Below are 19,289 nucleotides of genomic sequence, written 5' to 3'. Positions count from 1 at the left end.
CATTTTTTATTGAAATACACGTTTAATTTTAATATATTTTGTCAATAAAATGCTGTAACATTTTACTGCTAATAATTTGCTGTTTTCAAATAGCAACCACCCCTAGCTAGGCCTAAGAGTAAGACTAAGACTAACAGGAATATTATTTAGATCAGATATACCCCTACAGTACATGTAATATGATGATGAATTTGTCGATTTTCATTCCTAAAAGTTCCTGCAAAAACCATGTACAGTATCAACAGTAATATTTTTGTTGCATTGACATTGACAAAATATGATAAAATTGAACGTAATTTTCACCAATAAATGCATTAAATATACGCAATTTACTGAGTTTTTAGCCCTCTATTATGATTGCTCTGTTGGCGCTCCATAAAAACAACAACATTGAACATGGAGTATGCGAAATTCACGAACCGATGTTCGAGAAAGACGTCTGTAAATTCATCAATTTAAAGGATTTGTTTTTTACTTTTTGTGTGATCTCCTTCGTAAAAGTATTTTTGAGGCCTCATTCTAAGGTGTGGTACTCACGATAAAGTTACTTAACCAATTTTGAGTCGAAATAAACGACAGGTGCGAAACGGAACTAGCGCCAAATATTGTGTGTAAAGGTGGGTGTGGGGGATTTTAGGGGAGAGGTACAGTATACATTTGTTGTGCCCGGGGGGGGGGGGGGGGGTTATCCCCTGTCGGGCAAAAAAATGTGTACAAAAAATTAATAAGGGCCAGCCATTTTTAATAAGGGCGACCATCCTTCAACTTCAACATAAATATTTGAGGAGAGCGATTTAAAATTTTTGCAAGGAGAGCGAATTGCTCTCCTCGGTGATTTGAGGAGAGCGATTTGTTGCTCTCCTGGGTTTTGCATACGTGATGCCCTGGTTTATTAAAATTGACATAATACTAATGATAGTATAGTATAAATCTGCAGCCTTTTACTTTTATAACTTGAGCAACATAGTTATTTTGCACTGCTAAAAATATTATTAGTAATATTTTATTTTTCCTAATTGTTTGTCGCTTGGTAGGACTATCGTAATAAAATCATAAAATGTTTTTCCTCAACAATGTTTTCTATAAATAGTGATGTTTTGCGTAATGAACAATAAAATTAAATCCTTTATTTTTAAAGTCAGGGAAAAAAATAGTTTAGTTTAAAAAGTGGTATTAACTTTTTTTTTCTATTTTATTAATTAAATTTATTTTGTTTAAAGTCAGAACCTACAAATAGCCTTTTTTTCTATTTTACTAATTAAATTTAGATGTACTTCCATTGATAGTAAATTGGTGTTCCTGGAATACACATGAATGGTTGTGAATCATGCCCTCTGTATTGCCTCACATCAAACCTCAAATACCACTATTAAATTGATTAATAATTCCTACAAACTGGCTATTTGACCCTGTGACCTTTCCATCAAAATCAGTTTACATGAATCTAGCGACCTAGATTTACAGTAAACAAAAATCTTATGCATTTGTCCACAAGCATGTTCAATCAAATAGGTATAATATTTGATAATTTTGTAAATAAATTAAATGTTATATTCTTGTTTGGCTAAATGATTATAAATCTATCTACTGTATAATAAAAAGTAATTCTATAAGGGACCAACAACTGCCATAATTTGTAAGGGACCAACAACTGCAGTAATTTTATAAGGTACAGTATCAACAACTGCAGTAATTTTATAAGGTACCAACAACTGCAGTAATTTTATAAGGGACCAACAACTGCAGTAATTTGTATACTCTAAATTAACTAGTTTAGGCAATATTATTAAAAACCTTTATGGGTAATTTCGACTGCCTTTAAGCTTCTACAGTACATAGAAACACACTAAAAAAAATGTAGTTTACTGCAGTAATTGCATGAGAACAATTTTGACATGATCATAAAATTATGTACTCTATTCAAAATTGTTTTTTTATTTCATTTTTTTTTATTTCTGAGTATATTATTAGAAATCTTTAGTAACAATCTTCTTTCTATTAAGTCATTAAATCTTTAAATCACATTGCCTCTAACTTGGGAAAAGTAAATCGGATTGTATGTCAGATAAGATTTTCAACGAATCTTGAAAAAAAAATATATGTTTTGACGGAAATGTTGTGTGTGTTAATAGTTTGAAGTGTGTCTTGAGAGAACAGTTTAAGAAAATCGCTTTATCACATGATCACATTTGACCCGTGATAATTGCGACAAATGTTCGTTTTTCCCCTTTTTTTTTTTTCCATGAAAGTTGTACAGTATTACTTTCAATCAGTTTTTTTGCATAAAAAAATCAAAAGCAAGAAGTTACTGTAAAAAACTGTGACTGGGACTCAATTTAGCGTAGGGAAAAATTGCTTAAATCCATTACTATATTTTTGTGTAGTAATCAAAGAATAACGCTATGATTGAGAAACGCCCAGATTGAAAAAAAAAACTCAATTCCTTGATCTGTTTTTCATTAGATTTGAAAGCAGTATACTTACTACAAGAGAAACGCCCTGATTTTGTCAAATGTAAATCCTCGATCAGTTTGCAATTAAATTACTTTTGAAGATATTTTTTTAGATGATACTATTTTTCATTAATGTACTATTTCAGAATTTTATTTTTAGATTAAGAATTAGGTTATGAGATTCATTTCTTTGTAGTTTAGTTTCTGATGTATTTAAAAAAAATACTTAATTTTCATTCAATAGACAATATTATTTTGAAATAAAATTGATTGATGTAAGGAATAAATTTGAATTTAATTCTAAACTATTTCATGATACAGTAGAACCGCTATTAAAGGGACACCTTAGGAAACTAACAAGCGTTCCCTCAATAGATTTTCTTTAGTAGTGTTAAACATTTTTTTCTCTTGTTTGTATTGTTGTCCCCTTAATAGAGGCTGGCCTTAGAAAACACCCTTTCCTTCTTTTCAGTGAAAATTGTCCCCTTTATATTATATAGTGCCCCAGCTGAATAGGGAGGTAAGCCTTAGTGTGTTGGCATTTCCCTTGTTCGTTTCAAGGGAAATTCCCCCCCCCCCCCTTATGTTAATAGGGGTGTTTGAAATGAGAGGTTCTACTATATGCCAACTTGGTGATTGCCTACCTACCTAGCTAAATAAGGATTACTCTGTACATCGCAATTATCTATCCCTCTTCAAATCCAGTCATATGGAACTGTTGAGAAATTTGATAAGTAGGTGTGGTTTATACCTGATGGAGAACAGGAAGTTAGAGTGATCATACTAATAATATTCAAATGTAGGATGGGACAGAAAGGTGAGAAATAGATAGGTGCGATGTGATAATTGGGTACCATCAATATTTCAACAGGAAAAGCGTTAGATAGTAGTAGAGTGCCTGTGATGACACACATGAACAGCTTTCCACACATATCTATTTCATCTGTTAATGTATGTTTCAACATTTTTTATCAAAATATCCTGAGGGAAAATAAAACAAAAACGTACAGTATGATGGAGGTTGATGTGTCCTGATGTACAGTATAGCCTTGATTTATTAATAATATCATATTTTGTAAATATAGTAAACTAATTTTGATATAATAGATCTATGACATAGAAAACTATTAAAGATTGTTACCATTGTCTTATATAGGTGCACAGAGTTTTTGCTATTTGCCTTAAAAATTCATGTAAAATCTGGATTTAATATTGAAAGATTCAAGAAGCATAGCTTGTGGCTGCACCTTCACTTTTTGAAGAAAGGGTTCATTTCCTTAGATATTGCGTTATCTAATCGTTATTATTTATTTCACCTTATTTATAGTGTGACCCTAAACAGCGTATGCTGACAATCAAGGGGCCCTCTTGATGAGTGTGACAGTGGTTGTGTGTTACAGTGCCTGTGTGTATACTAGTAGTACACCGGGGTAACCCCATACTCGTCTCGAAAGATGTACTGGGTTCTTTAAAATGCACATGAGCCAGATGTGTACACTGGACCTACGGTTTATAGTCCTTTTATCCAAGAAGACTTTTTTTAAATTTTTTGTAAATACATTCCATTATAAACTGTATCTTAAGTATAGGTAATTCTATGTTAAAAATAAGTTTATTTATTTTACAGTTATAGATGCCTCGAAATTAAAGGACAAATCTGTTTATTTATTTTACAGTTATAGATGCCTCGAAATTAAAGGACAAATCTGTTTATTTATTTTACAGTTATAGATGCCTCGAAATTAAAGGACAAATCTGTTCGTCAACAGAAATATAGAAACAAGCAATTACAACTACAAAAGCAGGCGATAGACCAACAAAAACAAACTAAGGAACAGAAACGACAAGCCGTTGAAGAACGTAGAAAGAAACAGGAGGAAGAAAAGAAGGTATTTTGTAGTTGGTGGTCTTGCTAGTTTTGATCATTGAAATGTGTCTAAAAGGCACGCAATAATGAGTCAAATATTAATGAAACATACAGTATAAAAAAATATTTAAAAAAATGATTTTGTCCATTATGGTTTTTGTTCTGTTTCACCACCTGTGTGAGTGATATGGATACTTCACAGTAAAATCTCCTGATTAATAGCAATGATGCACCTTTGAGACACGACAAAGTCTCTCCTTAATTGCCTCATACCCTTTTCACGTCTTCGCAAGTGGTAACCAGGTTTGATCTCTCAATTTATTACACGTTTCCATAAGCGCATGCAAACCGTAAGAAATCTCGGGAGAAAGCATAGTTGTGCGCTATTTGATTACTATGATTGGTCAGTTTAATACAAGGGCAAGACACGCACACGCAGTAACATCTTGGAACAAGTGTTTTCTTCCAAAATTTCACAGGAGTCCCTTGTGAAATCTTGAGAGTGTCTTTGCAAACCTGGTTAAAACGTGTTATAAGTAGTTTTTTTTTTTAAGGTGTGAAAAGGGCATTAGTGTTAAAACATACATTGCCCCTTGTTCATTGTTCTCTTAATAGGGTGTTCCAAAGGAGGATTTCTACTTGATTTAATAACTGCATTAACTGTACTAGATACATGTTAAACTCACTAATATAAACTAAAAGATATAAAACCAGACAGGGAGAGTGAATCATAACTGATGCATTGTCTATTATTGCTAGCAGTAGGTGACTCATTCTGAACTATCACTAACCTGGTCAATTGTTTGTATTTTGTTCTGCTTCGTTTAAAATTATAAGTTATTTTGAAGCTCATTCAAAATATTAAACCATTGATAATCGTGAAAACTAATTGTTTTTTATCTTAGGTTCATCGGGAATCTATAGTACGTCGGTCAATAGAACGATCGCAGAGTGCAGGTAGCCGTGAGAAAAGGCGATCGTGGGACCCGACTAAAGAGGTTCCTGTGAGTGCGCCACCTAGAGGTCGCAGTATGGAACGATTAAACGACACACCAGAGGTTGTACCAGCCGGTGGGGGTGTCAACAAAAGACTATCTTCTTCCGTTTCAACACTATGGAATCCTGTGCAGCTTGTACGACTTGGACCTAACGAAAACGACTGGTTTGAAGTACACACACCACGACCAAAGGAACTAAGGAGCCCTTCACCAGGCATTGATGATTCCAATAGCACGTACACCCCTCGCCATCACTCGTCATCCCCTAATCTTGCATGTAAGCGTTAACTAAACTAACATCCATAAAGTAGTGCTTTAATAATACTATTCTTTTTAGAACCTTGTAAATAAGATTGTTAGGTTTAAGTATAATAGATTTAATAATCCTTTGAGGTCATAACGTTATAAAAGTTTAAATTGTTTGGTTGGGCACCAGTACTACAAACAACATTAAAGCATATATCCTATGACCTGTGATAGTTTACTCTTACCCAGGTGATTTTAACCTTTGACCTCAAAGGGTTAGCTCACAAAATTTAGCTTGAATAGGTATATTTACATTTACAGTATTTGCTTTTAAAGTTGCTAGCTTTCAAGCATTGCTTTTGGCATTATAAAGCTTGTGTAAAAATAACTTAAATTATTTATTTATAGTTTTTATTTTTTAGAAAATATTATTTTAAAATTTAAAAAATATTTATTTTTGTTCAGTTTAGAGTTTACCGTAAGTAACATATTGCAGTAAAGACATAGTTTATAATCATAATTGTTAAAGTCTGTTCCCCATGTTTAGCATAAGTTTTTATTTATTTTTTTTTCTTTGCTTTAATAGATTATTTTAGTAGATAGTGGAAGACTATACCTATCTCTATCAGGTTTAGCCTAGCCTTTCCTAGAATAAAAAAAGGACCCTTTTTTATAATTTGTTCTTAGTTAATTCTTACCAAACTCATCTATTCCATCTTATTTTTGTTCGAAATGTCACTATTATTTTTATACTTGATTTTTCTCTACTTTTAGTAAATACAACTTGGGTGCGAAGTACCCTAGCAGCCTTAATCGAACTCCCTCCACACGTTCAAGGTTCATCCTAAGTTCTGCTTTAAATTATCATTTCAAATTCTATTTTCTTTTGCTTTTCACTATTCCGTTATATCTTTTTATTTTCAATTTTTATCTTCAATATTATTATTTTGCAAAGATCTTCAAACAATTTGCTTCGTACCATTCTCATCCATCCTTTATTTATGTTGCTACATCTTTCTGTTATTGTTTTATATATTTTTATTCTCTCATGTTAAGTAGTGGCGGTGCAGAATCTAAAAAGGACAGCTAGCGCAATTTTAGAATTACTGCCTTATTTCTAGTAAAATGAGATTAGTTTAAGTCTTGGGATTTTCAATTCACTGTTTAAACTAGTGTATTTTGTTACAAATCCTAAATAGTTAGATATTTAGTTTAGTTAATGCTATTATTTATAATAGGGTTCCCTCTAGACTTGCAATATGCATTTCAGCTGTTATAGTACGTCAGTCAACACATTGGGTTTGCCAAATTTATAAAAGTATTTTTTTTTTAGGAAAAATTGTTTTTATAAGCTAGCCAAATATCGATAGGATATTGATTTATAGTAGAATTAATTTTTAGTTAAAATAGAATTTTCACCATCATCCTTGCTTTCATCATCAGCATCGTCATCATCTTCAATATCATCATTATTGTCCTCATTTGCAATATCATGACATTCATCATTATCATCATCATTGCATTCATCATAATCATTATTATTATCAACATCATTGTCAATTGTTATCATCATTGTTAATATCATCCCACATAGCGTAGGGTATTATTATTTGATTTTAGTTATTAACACAGTGTTTATAATATAAAAATCAATACGCTTATTACTTTAGTATAAAAAATTGATAGTTTGATCAGCTTAACTGTAAGTCTACCGCTTAATTTAATGTTTTATTTCTCTATATATAACATTTAATAATATTGTTTTGAAATATATATTATATAGCATGTATATTTAACCAATATGTATATACATTGATGTTTGATATATATTTGATATCTTTGTTTATTTTATTTAGATTCATTTTATGTTGCTACCTAACCTTTTTGATTGCTTTTTTTACGTTTGAACGTATACATTCAGATTGTGATTGTGTCAGTTTTGTATTGCTCATAATCATACCATCAGAAAGCAAAGCAGAATTTTCCCATTTTAAAATGATTTATAGAAACTAATAATCGCTCCGTTTTTTAATTGATGCTGTCATTTAATCTCCTAACAATAAATCCATTTTTTTTAAATGTCTCAATTAGCTTAGTTCGATAGATTTATTTTGTGATACATAAAAACAAAAATATTATTAGTTGCTGCAATCAATTTAAAAATAATGCCCTACTAACTTTTTTTTTCAAAGAAGAATAACAAAAGATTAGAAGTCAAATATAAGTCACTATACTAAATCTATTTTAAATTCTAAAACATAACAATGGGTAATTTAATATTTATATGTCACCACTATTTAATTCTTCAGTTTTCTTATTTTAGACTTTTAAAGTATGATTTAATATTAACAATATATTTAAATATCTTAGGTAAACAAATACACATCTTTAGTAATTCTGGAAAGAACACTAAAATTCTATTACACTCCAATTGTAATAATTTCTTTGACTGAAAAGTTTCACCCTGTAATTAACAGTTTTTGAGGGTGTTGAATACTTGGAGGATTTTGAGGACATTTTAGAGGAGGAACACGTCGGCGAGGCATTTCCACAAAAACACAGATATGCATGCAGCACGGCAAGCAGTCGTAGCCGAATATGTAACTTTGATGGATTTTATGATTTGAAGTGTCCTTTCCTCTTGTAATCTCTCAACCTGTTCTCTCTTCTACTTTTTGCTGTTGGGTCTCTTATTGCTGATCCTCTTAGCAACTTGCTCTTCTCATGATCCTTGCTTTAATTATTAAAAATCATGTTTGTTGTGTGCCATCATAGATATATAGTGAGTGCACACTCTAGACTGTGCTTTACAAAAAGGCTAAATTTGTTCTTTTTACACACGATTTTTATGAAAACACAAGTTTTTCTTTAATTGAATTTATCTAGATTTATACTAACATCTCGGTTTTAGTTTGTCTTATTGTAAACAATTTAATCATTACATTTAAATAATTAATATTAAATTAAACTTAGTTTCTATGTTGTCAAAAAGTGGCAACTGCTCAGAGATGAATATTACGAGTTTATTTTCTTTCTAATTATATTTCCCTCTTTCCTTATTAGGTTTTGGGTTCTCAAGTCACAATAGCTAGTTTTCATTTCTTTAGTTAGCAGTGTACATCTTGTTGTCTAGTAACACTGTAGTATTGTGTCCCACATTGTTATATTGTTCTGATTACAAGTTATATGTTTATTGAGGGTATATCTTATTAGGTTTCCAAATGATAACTTTGTTTGGTGGTGGTTACCCATTCTTATTAATTAAGTCTCTTCTTTTGCTCTTTTGTATTTTCTCCCAAGTTGTTAGTCAAATTTGGAACCTTTTTCATTAAAAATATCTGTACTGCGTCTGATAATAGTGGGTGTTCTTTAGGTGATGGTGTTCCTTGTATTTTGTTATTTATAGTAGACCTCTAATTACCATCCAAATTTTTTTAATAACACATTAGTTTTGGTGGCCTATTTTTGAGGTTCTATTCGTAAATATTCGGGGTCCTGAGTAGCCAACCAATGGGATGCTTTGCTAGTACGAGGATTGCTATGATATGTTTGAATGCTTTACAGTGTTCTGCATGGCTATATTGTATCGAGCCGAGGGGTGTATGTTACGTATTGTTTCCGTTGATTGTAAACATTAGATTGTATAATACTGTATTTTAACATAAACACTGAAAGAAAGCAACCTATTTTCATATTTACATTTTTAAAATAATTATTACCCTCTAAAAACTACTTTCTTATCTTTAATTATTTTATGTAGATTGCTTTTTTTTTAAATTTTACAAATAGTGTAAGGCTTGGGTACCACTTGGACGCAATGGAAGGATGGAAAGTGTGCTGCAAGTAAATTGACCAATCGCGACGCTATGGATCATCCAAACTATCGCTTGTCATTGGTCAACTCACTTGCGTTGGACTTGTGTTCTTGTGTTGCGTCTAAGTGGAAACTAAGCTTGAAATAGAATAACAAAAATAATGCGCCCTACTTTTCTTGAAAACCAGATTTAATTTCAGTAATATTTTCTTTTCAAATTGTGGTCAGTTGCTAATTCTCTAACCCAATACAAACTGGTTTGCATGCTTTGATGTGTGAAGAACTGTTATATTAGTTTTTTAACATTAAATACAGATTACAGATTTAGCAACTGTATCATAAATTGACTTTAACAACCCCCTCCTCCTTTCCACCGACATAACATTTCCCTGCTTAACAACAACGTTAACAAAGTGAAATTTACCAATCAGTTGATCACAAATTAATTGTTTAATTATCTAATTCAGGCCTACATAATCTGCCTCATTTAAATATTGCCATCACATTAAACATAGTTTAGTAACTCATCAGCTTTCCACAACACTACATACTAGGAAGCAACAGAGCGTAACAAACATGCCGACTTACAAACTAAGTAGCATTGTGATAGCTTCCGTAAATACCCAAAATTCATGAATTTGCTGTTGGTTGTAATAGCTATCACAATGCAAATTAGTTTGTTAGTGTACAAAGGTGTTTGTTTATTACGTTGCTTTGATGCTATGTAGTAGTAGTACAAATATAAAGGTCCCATTAAAACATTTTTATCATTCAATTTTCAAAACGCAATAACTCGTATATCAATCCCATTCCTACATCATTCTATATCCACATTCAATACAATATTATTATTAAAATATTATTTCAAATTTTTAATTTTAAATTAACTTTAATTATTTGTTTTGATCAATTTTAGATGCCACTAGGAGGCGATATCGTGGTGAGTCTATCTCATTACCATCATCATTCCCCGATCACATGACCGTATTGTCTTGGTTTTTTTGTCTATGTTTACGAGATTGTTATCACAGTGCTGTGTGTTGTACTTGCTGTATTATGGTTCTTTATTGGATGGGTTTTGTGTAGATTTTTCTTGATAGTTTTTACAGTTTTGTCATTCTATCTTGTAGTATGTCATTCTTATCTTGTAGTTTTTCATCATAGTTATATGTATATTGTCGTTGTAAAAGACAAAAGACAAACATATATGTATTCATATACAATAATTATATTTAAGCTATATCTGTTGTTTCTTTTTATATAAATTTCTTTAGAAACCTAAATATATATTACTGAGTATAAATTATTATGCTTTTTCTTACAATTTGGGACCATATATTTATTTATTTTAAAACCCAACTTTAATAGGGTAAAGTTCTAACATAAATTTAATTTTAATGATCGGCAAAAGTTAAAGTCTCTAAAAGGTAACCAACTATATTGTAAATTCATATACACATAAATCTATTTTAAAATAATAATTTAGGAATGCCTCGAAATACTTTTTAATAATAATAATTGGTTGAAAAAATATATACAGCAAAATGATTATTACTTTGCATAATGAATGAATTTTATTTGCTTTCAAATCATAAATTTTACTATTATTTCTAATAATAATCTGATAATTTTAAACAGAATATTTTAAAATCTAACATTTGTAATGGCTTACCTTTTTTTATACATTGGGATTGTTTTGTCGGCATGCAGGTGAAATCATGAATATTTAAAATATTCTGAAAGCTAAATTTTGTTTTTCTTATTACATTTTCCTTCTCTTTGCTTCTTATTATCTAAAATAATTTTTTCTTTTCTTGCTACTTTTTTGATTTACTTCTCAAAATTAACATATACAACTGTCTTGTATCATTTTATAGCTGCAACTTCCCAGAATAAGTCATCACCAGGCACACCTATACGAAGGACTCCAAGCGGTAGTCGTGGGCGCAGTACAGAAAGAAAGACGCCTTCTCCGGCACAGTCAGCAGCTAAAGCTTCACCACCTGAAGCAACAGCTAACAAGGTAAATATAAGAACTCTTAAAGGTAACGGTATTCATTCTGGTCCTCAAGCTTAACTGGAAACTGAGGAAATTTGGTTTAGACTCTCCACGAACCCACAGCAGCCAGCAGTGCAGCCCCTACCATATCAGCTCACAGGGAGACGGCCTCCTACCCATTTTAAATAGCGTACCAAGTTCTTTAACATACACTATATGTACACAAGACCAATGGCTTTACATCCCATCCGAAGGACGAGGCAATTATAGTAAAGCATTTTGCCTAAGTATGGCACAGATAGGCTTGAACCCATGCCTATCATGCTAGTTCGATATTATCATTACCATCACTCTCAGTGTATACATTCAGAACACAACCAGGCCATCCGGTGTTTCAATGCAGTATGGCCATATACTGTATTTAAAGTAACTATAACAAAATCTACTTTGTGTTAAACAAGTCTACTCGGAATAAATCCACCAATTTTTTTTCTTGTGCCATTATAAATTAATACAATTTTTCCTTACAGACTCAAAGACCGGCTTCACCTAAAGGTATTCGAGCACCCTCTCCTAAACCCTCAGCGGGTACACCAACTAGTTCTAATAATTCCAGTATGCATGTTAGACAACCATCGCTAAGATTGAAGAAGAACGCAACAACGGTAGACAGCAAGAGTCCAGCTGATAAAAATAGTAAAACACCAGGTCAGTTCACATCAGTATTTATATTTACTTTCCAGATATTGCCTTTGCCTATGTTGTTACTGTAACCATCTAAATATACACTATCAAAATGTATGGACATGATGATGTCATCACAACCATATTTTGTCACATCACACTAGTTTGATAGTTTAGATAGAGCTTTAGTAAAGTTAGCTTTGCTGTGTATACTATGTGTTTCCAAAAAAGTTTGAGAATGACTTTATGATACAACTAGTAATGCTAATCAAGTACTAAGTTGAGTCAATATAATGTAGCAAAGATAATTGGTCATTACAATGCAATAAACTTGCAGAGTGCTAATCAGGCCTATTAGTTCACACTGAAACAAAGAAATTACAGTTGTTAAACAACTAGATCCTGTTAATGTTATGTATTTATTGTATTATTAGTGTATTATTTCCTGTATTTTACAGTATCCAAATCAAGTCAGCCTCCTCCAATTAAAAAGGCATTGACACCAGCAAAATCATCTCCAACACGAACCCCTAGAACTCCAAGTACTAATAAAACTCCAGTATCCAGTAAAACACCAACTACTCGAACATCGGGCGCTAAAACCCCAACAAGCCTAAGGACGTCGACTGCAAAAACACCAGCCGCCAACAAATCAACGCCTAAACCAGCAGCTACACCCAAAACGGCAACAACGCCCAAAACTGCAACAACGCCCAAAACCACAGCACCACCCAAAACAGCAACAGCTCCCCCCAAAGCAGCGACAGCACCCAAAGCCGCAGCTACTGCACCTAAAGTTCAAGAAAACAAAGAGCCTCCAAAAGCAACAACACCAAAAGAGGAGGCACTTCCTAAATTTGACGCTCCACAACCTGTAGAACAGGATAGAAAAAGTAGGTAGATGACAAATATATCCCAAAGTATTGGCAAAAAATGGTATAATCCCTGTCCCACAGCTCAACATGACACTGTATTTATTTATTAACAATTTTGCAAATAGCCCAAGAGGAAGGCTCAAAACAGAAGTGAGTACCTCTTGTATTTATTGTGTGTTGTATAATATTTAACAACGGTTGTACAACTATTTTGTAGGTCCTGTTTCTGAAACAAGTAGCCCACCACCTGAATTAACAGCTGAGGAAAGGGCAAAACAGGCTTTGGCAGAGAAGAGGCGGCAAATGAGAGAGAAAGCTGAAAGGGAGGCAGAACTAGAAAGACAACGTATAGAACAAGAAAAGTAAGTCTTTTGTGCATTTTATTATTATCGTTGTTGGCAAAATGTGTCGGAAATTCTGTTTGTAGATAAGTCTATTATTAATTAAGATTCAGCACTTTTGGGATCCAAAAAAAAAAGGATAGTGTGGGGTGTCCCCTGAATAGGGTTGTCCCAAAGGAAGGGATTTACTGTATATTGTATTTCATTGAATTCAATTTGTAGTTATTCACACGTTAATATTTAAACCTCTTAGAAAAGACGAGGAAGAACGACTAAAGAGAGAGGAAGAGGAAAGAATAAGAGAAGAAGAGGAGCAACAAAGAATAGCAGTGGAATACAGAAAGGCAGAGGAGGAACGGTTACAAAAGGCAATAGAAGAACAGGAAAAAAGGGAAGAAGAAGAAAAATTACAGCAAGAAGAAGATGAGAAAAGAGTAAAGTTTATATCTTGCAATTTAACATAATAAAATTGTTATTATTTACCCCGGTTATTATTTTGATCAAATACGAATGGAAACATAATCCCATAATGCAAACTTATCGCAGTGTGGATATGTACATTGATGTACCTTCTCATTAGTGTTGGAAATCTTTGGTCACTGTAATTTAATTTTTTTGACATTATTTAATTTTTATATTTTTAGAAGGAAGAGGAAGAACGAGTCAAGGCAGAAGAAAAGAAAAGAAGGGAAGAAGAATTAACAGAAAAATTAAAGAAGGAAGAAGAAGCACGAGATGCAAGGAAGAAGGTACCATCATTTATTTACTTTAAAAAAAAAATTATTTTGGTTGTTTAGTGCTGTGCATGTAGTAAGCATATGTCTTTGGCACCATCAGCGAGATATCAATGCTTAATTATAGCACCATGGTTTTAACATTTTCAGCATTTTGTAAAACATTTTTTTTCTTTTATTACAGCGTGTAGATGAAATTATGAAAAGAGCAAGAAGAACCACGCCAGTAGCAAAAAATGATGTAAGTGTTTATATGGACATGTTGCGTATCTTCTCGTTATCTTTTTGTTTTGTTGTTGTTAGTGTTCCATGAAATTAAATTTGGTAGAATTTTTAGATTAGCTGGAAGAAGATAAGATGTAGTATTAACCATCATTCATTCATTCTTTCAGGATGAACGTGACAATAGAGATGAAGATAAAGATATCGATACACAAGCAGAAAACGAGAATGGAATAGAAGGAAATATATATTTAAACAATGATAATGATAAATATAGAAATTATATTGAGAATGGATCAGCGGTAGCCAGTCATGAAGCTCTGTCAGGTGAGATGGACGAGAGGGTGATGGTAGAGGATGACACCACTTCTGGGGAAGGGGAAGAAGTGGCACCAGAGGGGGGTTACCTTGAGGAATCTTCTGAAGGTGTGAAAGAGTATGAAAGTGAAGAGTTGAAAGAGGATGAGGAGACAGAGGAGAAAGAGAGTGAAGAAGATGATCAGAAAGACAGTGAAGCAGTGGGTGACCAAGAGGATGAAGGAAGGGATAAGAAAGAAGATGGAAAAGAAGAGGAAGAGGTACAAAGTGATCAGGGATCTGATGATCTGTTCTTTGAGAAAGCTGTGACAGAGGAAGTTGGTGAGAAAGAAAAAGATGCTTTGTTGGTAGAGAATAAAGACATTGAGACATTAAAAGTTAGGGATGATAGTTGTGAGTGGGAAGACCAGGAGGAAGCATTAGTAGGTGAGGTTCAACAACCGGTAAGGTTTGCTGAGATTGTTGCTGCTGATGACACCCCTGAAAATGGCGAGATCCCAGTTTTTGAGGCCGTTGGTGTTGAGAGTGAGTTATCTGCTAATAAAGAGGCTGTAGATCTGCTTGGTGAGAAAGATAGTGCAGATGGTGCTGTGTTCTCTATACCAAAACCTGAAAGTGATGTTGAGTTTGATCCTTTAGGTACCGATGTAGATAATGGCCTAGGTGGTAAGTATGAAGGTAGCAGTGTTGATGAAGATGATGTAGTACAGGATTTACATCAATATGATGTGAAGAAAGCTTTCAATCTTGCAGTTTGTCGTCAAGAAAGTGATGCTACTGAAGATGATGATTCCACTGCTGCACAAGCAGGAGATGTTGACACCTCAACTGGTGAGATTGATATCTCCCCAGTAGAGTTAAACCCTTCAGCTGGTGATGCCGACATCAGACACCCATGTGATCTTGACCCAACAGGTTCTGATTTTGATACTTGGTCTAACCCGAATGATGATGAGGATAGAGTTGAAATGACATATGATCCACAAGGTTTGCAAGACATCAATGAAGAATCTCCAGAAGAGGATGAAGATATTAAGGATGAAGTGAAAGAAACTGCACATGAAAATATAGGAGATGAAGATGATGAAGAAGAGGAGGAGGAAGAGAATGAGTTATTGCAATCTAACTCATCTGAAAGGTTTGTTGTCATTGATGAAAAATCTTTAGAAAAAGGTGATGAGAATTCTGATGATGGGTCTTTCAAAGGCGAGGAAATCCCAGAAGATAGTAACCAATTACTTCCCATAAGTGATCATAGTGAAAATATTCCAGAGGATGAAATAGAACAGAGTGATCATGATGATGAAGAGGTTGTTGAGGCACCTAAAGATGTTGGCACTATTCCAGAAATTACCTTAGATGAAGTAGAATATGTCCATCAAAATAGTTCTGATGATGAAGTAGGTAAAGAAGATGAACCAGTTGCGGTACAACGTACTGGTGATAGTGAGGATGAGGGCATGGGTGATAGTGGCTTGGAAGCTGCTACATATGAGGACCAAGTTGCTCAGGAGAAAGAAGTGCTGGAAGAGGATGATGAAGAAGAGAAGAAAGTTGGAGATGAAATAGAAGAAGAGGATGAAATTGAAGACGAGAAGGAGGAACAAGAGGTTAAGGAGGAAGATGTAGTTGGTCAAGAGAAAGTTGCCATTGATGAGAATGATGATAAATTAGAAAGTGAAATCTCTGATCAAACAATAGATCAGGTCGAACCTGAACAAGTAGTTTCAAATTTAGATGATGCAGCTATAGAAAACTTTGAATCTAATGAGGCAGAAATTCCTGAGGAGGAATCTAAAGAACTTAGTCCCAGAGTAGATGCTCTTGAACAATATGATGATGATGATGATGATAATAATGAAGATGATACTAAACCTGTTGAATCTAATATTGCAGAAGGTGTTGCTGAAGATGATGTTGATTCACATTCTAGTTCAGATGATAGTCAAATTGAGTCCCCTAATGTTCAGAAATCTGCCTTTTTTGAGGGAGATCAGGGAAATTTAGATTACCGTGATAGATTGTTTGACCAAAGTTCTGAAAAACTAAAAGATGATTCATCTAGTAGTTCTGATAGTGAAAATGAGCATAGAATGAAATTTAATAAAGATGGTCAGGGTCATACTTTCCAGGCTGATGCTAGCTTAGGATATCTTGCAGATGAGGAGCGTGCTCAGAGTAGTAGTCCTGACATTGCATCTCGTAGCCCTAGAGTTGATGATGATGAAAAGTTGGATTTTAATAGTAGTGCTTCAGAGACGGAAGAAGCTGCTGATTCCTTCCCTGAAGTATCAAGTCTAAATGCAACCAGGGGTAGTCCAATAGTTGATATCAGTGTCCAGTCTGAAGACATTGTTGATCAAGAAAGTGATAGAGTTGTTGGTGATGTAGAAGAGACTCCTGAAGTGGATGTAGGTGAAGAGGTAGAAGGTGAGGGATGTGAGAGTGGTGAGCCTAGTAGTAGTGGAGATTTATTGGATACTGATAGTAGTCTTGCTGATGTTAGGCCCCAGTTTGAAGATGAGGAAACCCCTGATGAGGAAGAACAGTTGTCGTATGATGATGAGAGTTCGTCTGACCGTGAAGGTGTTGAAAAGGTTGATGGTGGTTCAGAGGATGTAAAGGTTTTGGGGCAAACACCTTCAGAAATCCTTGTAAAAAACCAATTCCTCTCTGGAGAAGACCACAATGGGAATTATAGTGATGAGGATGAGGATGATGTAGATAGTGTCAAAGAGGTAGAAGAGCATGTAGACCGAGGGGAGAATGGTATGGGTGGGCGGCAACTAACTTCATCTCCCTCAACTAACTCCACCTCATCTTCTGAGGGCAGCTACACTGCTAATCCTGTAGAATATCATAAAAATGATGATTTAACACATGTCAATGATTTACCAAATACATTTCAACAACATCCTGCCAAACACATTGGAGCCGATCAGGATCATTTCCCTGCCAAGGGCTTAGATGCAGTCATGGAGGTCGACGATGATGGCTTGAATGGCCGATCAGCACAGGCTGATGACAATGAGGAAGAAGTGTCGGTCAGCACTGAATTGTGAACGCCATTGCCATACGCATCAGGTACTTCCATGTAGCCTCAACACTGCCCTTTTTTATTTTACTTCTTTTGCTTGATCAACTGGTTATAGTAGATTTTCAGTTCTTTTTCTTTATTTTTAATCTATCCCTGTGTGTCTGTATTAGTTTGTTCACATTGTTTTTAGTGACGTTTCATTCTTCTGTCGTTGCATTGTACATTTAGAACACGTTGCAGTTTTGTGAGTGAATTTGCCATTTCGTGCATCACGCTTTCACTTTTATTAATCAAAAACCGAATTTGACCAATTTTACTGTCAAACTAAACTTTCTCAATGTACCAAATTTTTTATTTTTTTAATGTTTTAAAATTCCAATTCTTTCCCTTTATTATTTTTAAAAAAATTTAGTTCTTTTAATTATAATTAATTCTAATAATTATAATGAATCCTGCTCAATAAGTGTCAAATTAAGAGAAATCAAGAAACAGTGTTCGTCTGTGATACCTGTAGTTCTAGTTTTGCACCTAATTGTATTTACATTTTACTTATATGTTACCAAGAACATCAATAGATTAACGTAACTGTCGTCGTTAAATATAATTTTTTTTATGTTTGCATTGTCATTAGTTTATTTTTAAATAGATTTTTCTTTATTTTTACTTATTTATTTGTTTTTATACTTCATTTTGTAGGTTTCTCTTTTTTCTTTCATATAGTTTTCTCTTAATTTCCATCCGAGCCAAGTGATGTTGTTCTCCAAAGCTGTGTCCATCCACTCCTGTTATTTCAGTGCTGATGCCACATTGAACATTCCATACATTCAGTACATACTAACATGTTCATGTCATACATAACACTAAACAATGATCATGTGATAAAAAGCCCGCCCTCAGAACTCTACTTAATTTTTGCATGGTATGCATGTATTAGTCCTTTAACCTTTAACCTTTTGGCCGTACATAACATCAAAGTATTGCATAGTTTATTTGCATTAGTTTATTTTTTCACTTACAGATTAGAGATATTTGAGATTTAGTATTTATCATTTTAGTAAGCTAATCATAGATTAATACTGTGGTAGAATTTTGCATATTATACACATTGGTTTGGTTCAAATCTTAACACAAGTCATTAAGTATAAGATTTTAATATGTTGTGTAATCTTGAGTTTGTTGGGTAAAGTACCACTCAAAAAGTAACCTTTTTACTAGCACTTTCATCCATTTAGCTCATTTCATGCGAGGTTTAATTTTGGGGCATATTTACAATTCATTTTTATACATTTGAAAGTGAACACATTATTTTGTTTGGTAGATATTTATATAATTTTTATCAACAATGACATGATTCTGAGTCCTCTAGGATGCTTTGTATAGGTTGCATGGTCCAGCCTTCATAGATAGTATATCACTTATAAATTTGTTTTCTTTTAATTTAGTTTTTTGCTTGAATTAGTAGTTTGAACATAACAGTGTTAGATAATCAGGGAAAAAATGTGATTTGGTGGATTATTATCTTGGACAACAAATTGGATTGTTTTAAAATTAAATTCAAGATTTCTTCATATATTTCACTACCATATTTACTAACTTTATCTTGTAAATTGATCATCCATTTTACAAGTTGTAACCATAACTAGACATGTAACTCGTCACTTTGACGAGTTTGGTTATCCGCCGCGCAAGTGGTGCAACATT

At 33.4% G+C, this 19,289-nt stretch overlaps 1 protein-coding gene across 8 annotated transcripts in view; it reads left to right on the top strand.

The window, feature by feature from the left end:
- LOC140054039 (uncharacterized) overlaps window positions 1-19,289 on the top strand; it is a 78,223-nt gene that overhangs the window by 55,467 nt on the left and 3,467 nt on the right. For 2 of the 8 annotated variants that reach the window (XM_072098850.1, XM_072098846.1), the window contains exons 4-15: window positions 4,179-4,342; window positions 5,226-5,595; window positions 8,042-8,164; window positions 10,295-10,318; window positions 11,256-11,401; window positions 11,908-12,085; window positions 12,520-12,954; window positions 13,154-13,298; window positions 13,531-13,711; window positions 13,922-14,026; window positions 14,196-14,252; window positions 14,404-14,560. In XM_072098850.1, coding sequence (XP_071954951.1) covers window positions 4,179-4,342; window positions 5,226-5,595; window positions 8,042-8,164; window positions 10,295-10,318; window positions 11,256-11,401; window positions 11,908-12,085; window positions 12,520-12,954; window positions 13,154-13,298; window positions 13,531-13,711; window positions 13,922-14,026; window positions 14,196-14,252; window positions 14,404-14,560 — 2,085 coding nt within the window. Of the gene's footprint in view, window positions 1-4,178; window positions 4,343-5,225; window positions 5,596-6,338; window positions 6,402-8,041; window positions 8,165-10,294; window positions 10,319-11,255; window positions 11,402-11,907; window positions 12,086-12,519; window positions 12,955-13,153; window positions 13,299-13,530; window positions 13,712-13,921; window positions 14,027-14,195; window positions 14,253-14,403; window positions 14,561-19,289 lie in introns of all 8 variants that reach the window. The other 6 variants (XM_072098849.1, XM_072098853.1, XM_072098851.1 and 3 more) reach the window with 6 other exon arrangements.

Source organism: Antedon mediterranea, chromosome 7, assembly GCF_964355755.1.
Source record: "Antedon mediterranea chromosome 7, ecAntMedi1.1, whole genome shotgun sequence".
In the NCBI taxonomy this organism is placed as follows: domain Eukaryota; kingdom Metazoa; phylum Echinodermata; class Crinoidea; order Comatulida; family Antedonidae; genus Antedon; species Antedon mediterranea.
This window is presented reverse-complemented; position numbering and strand designations above follow the sequence as displayed.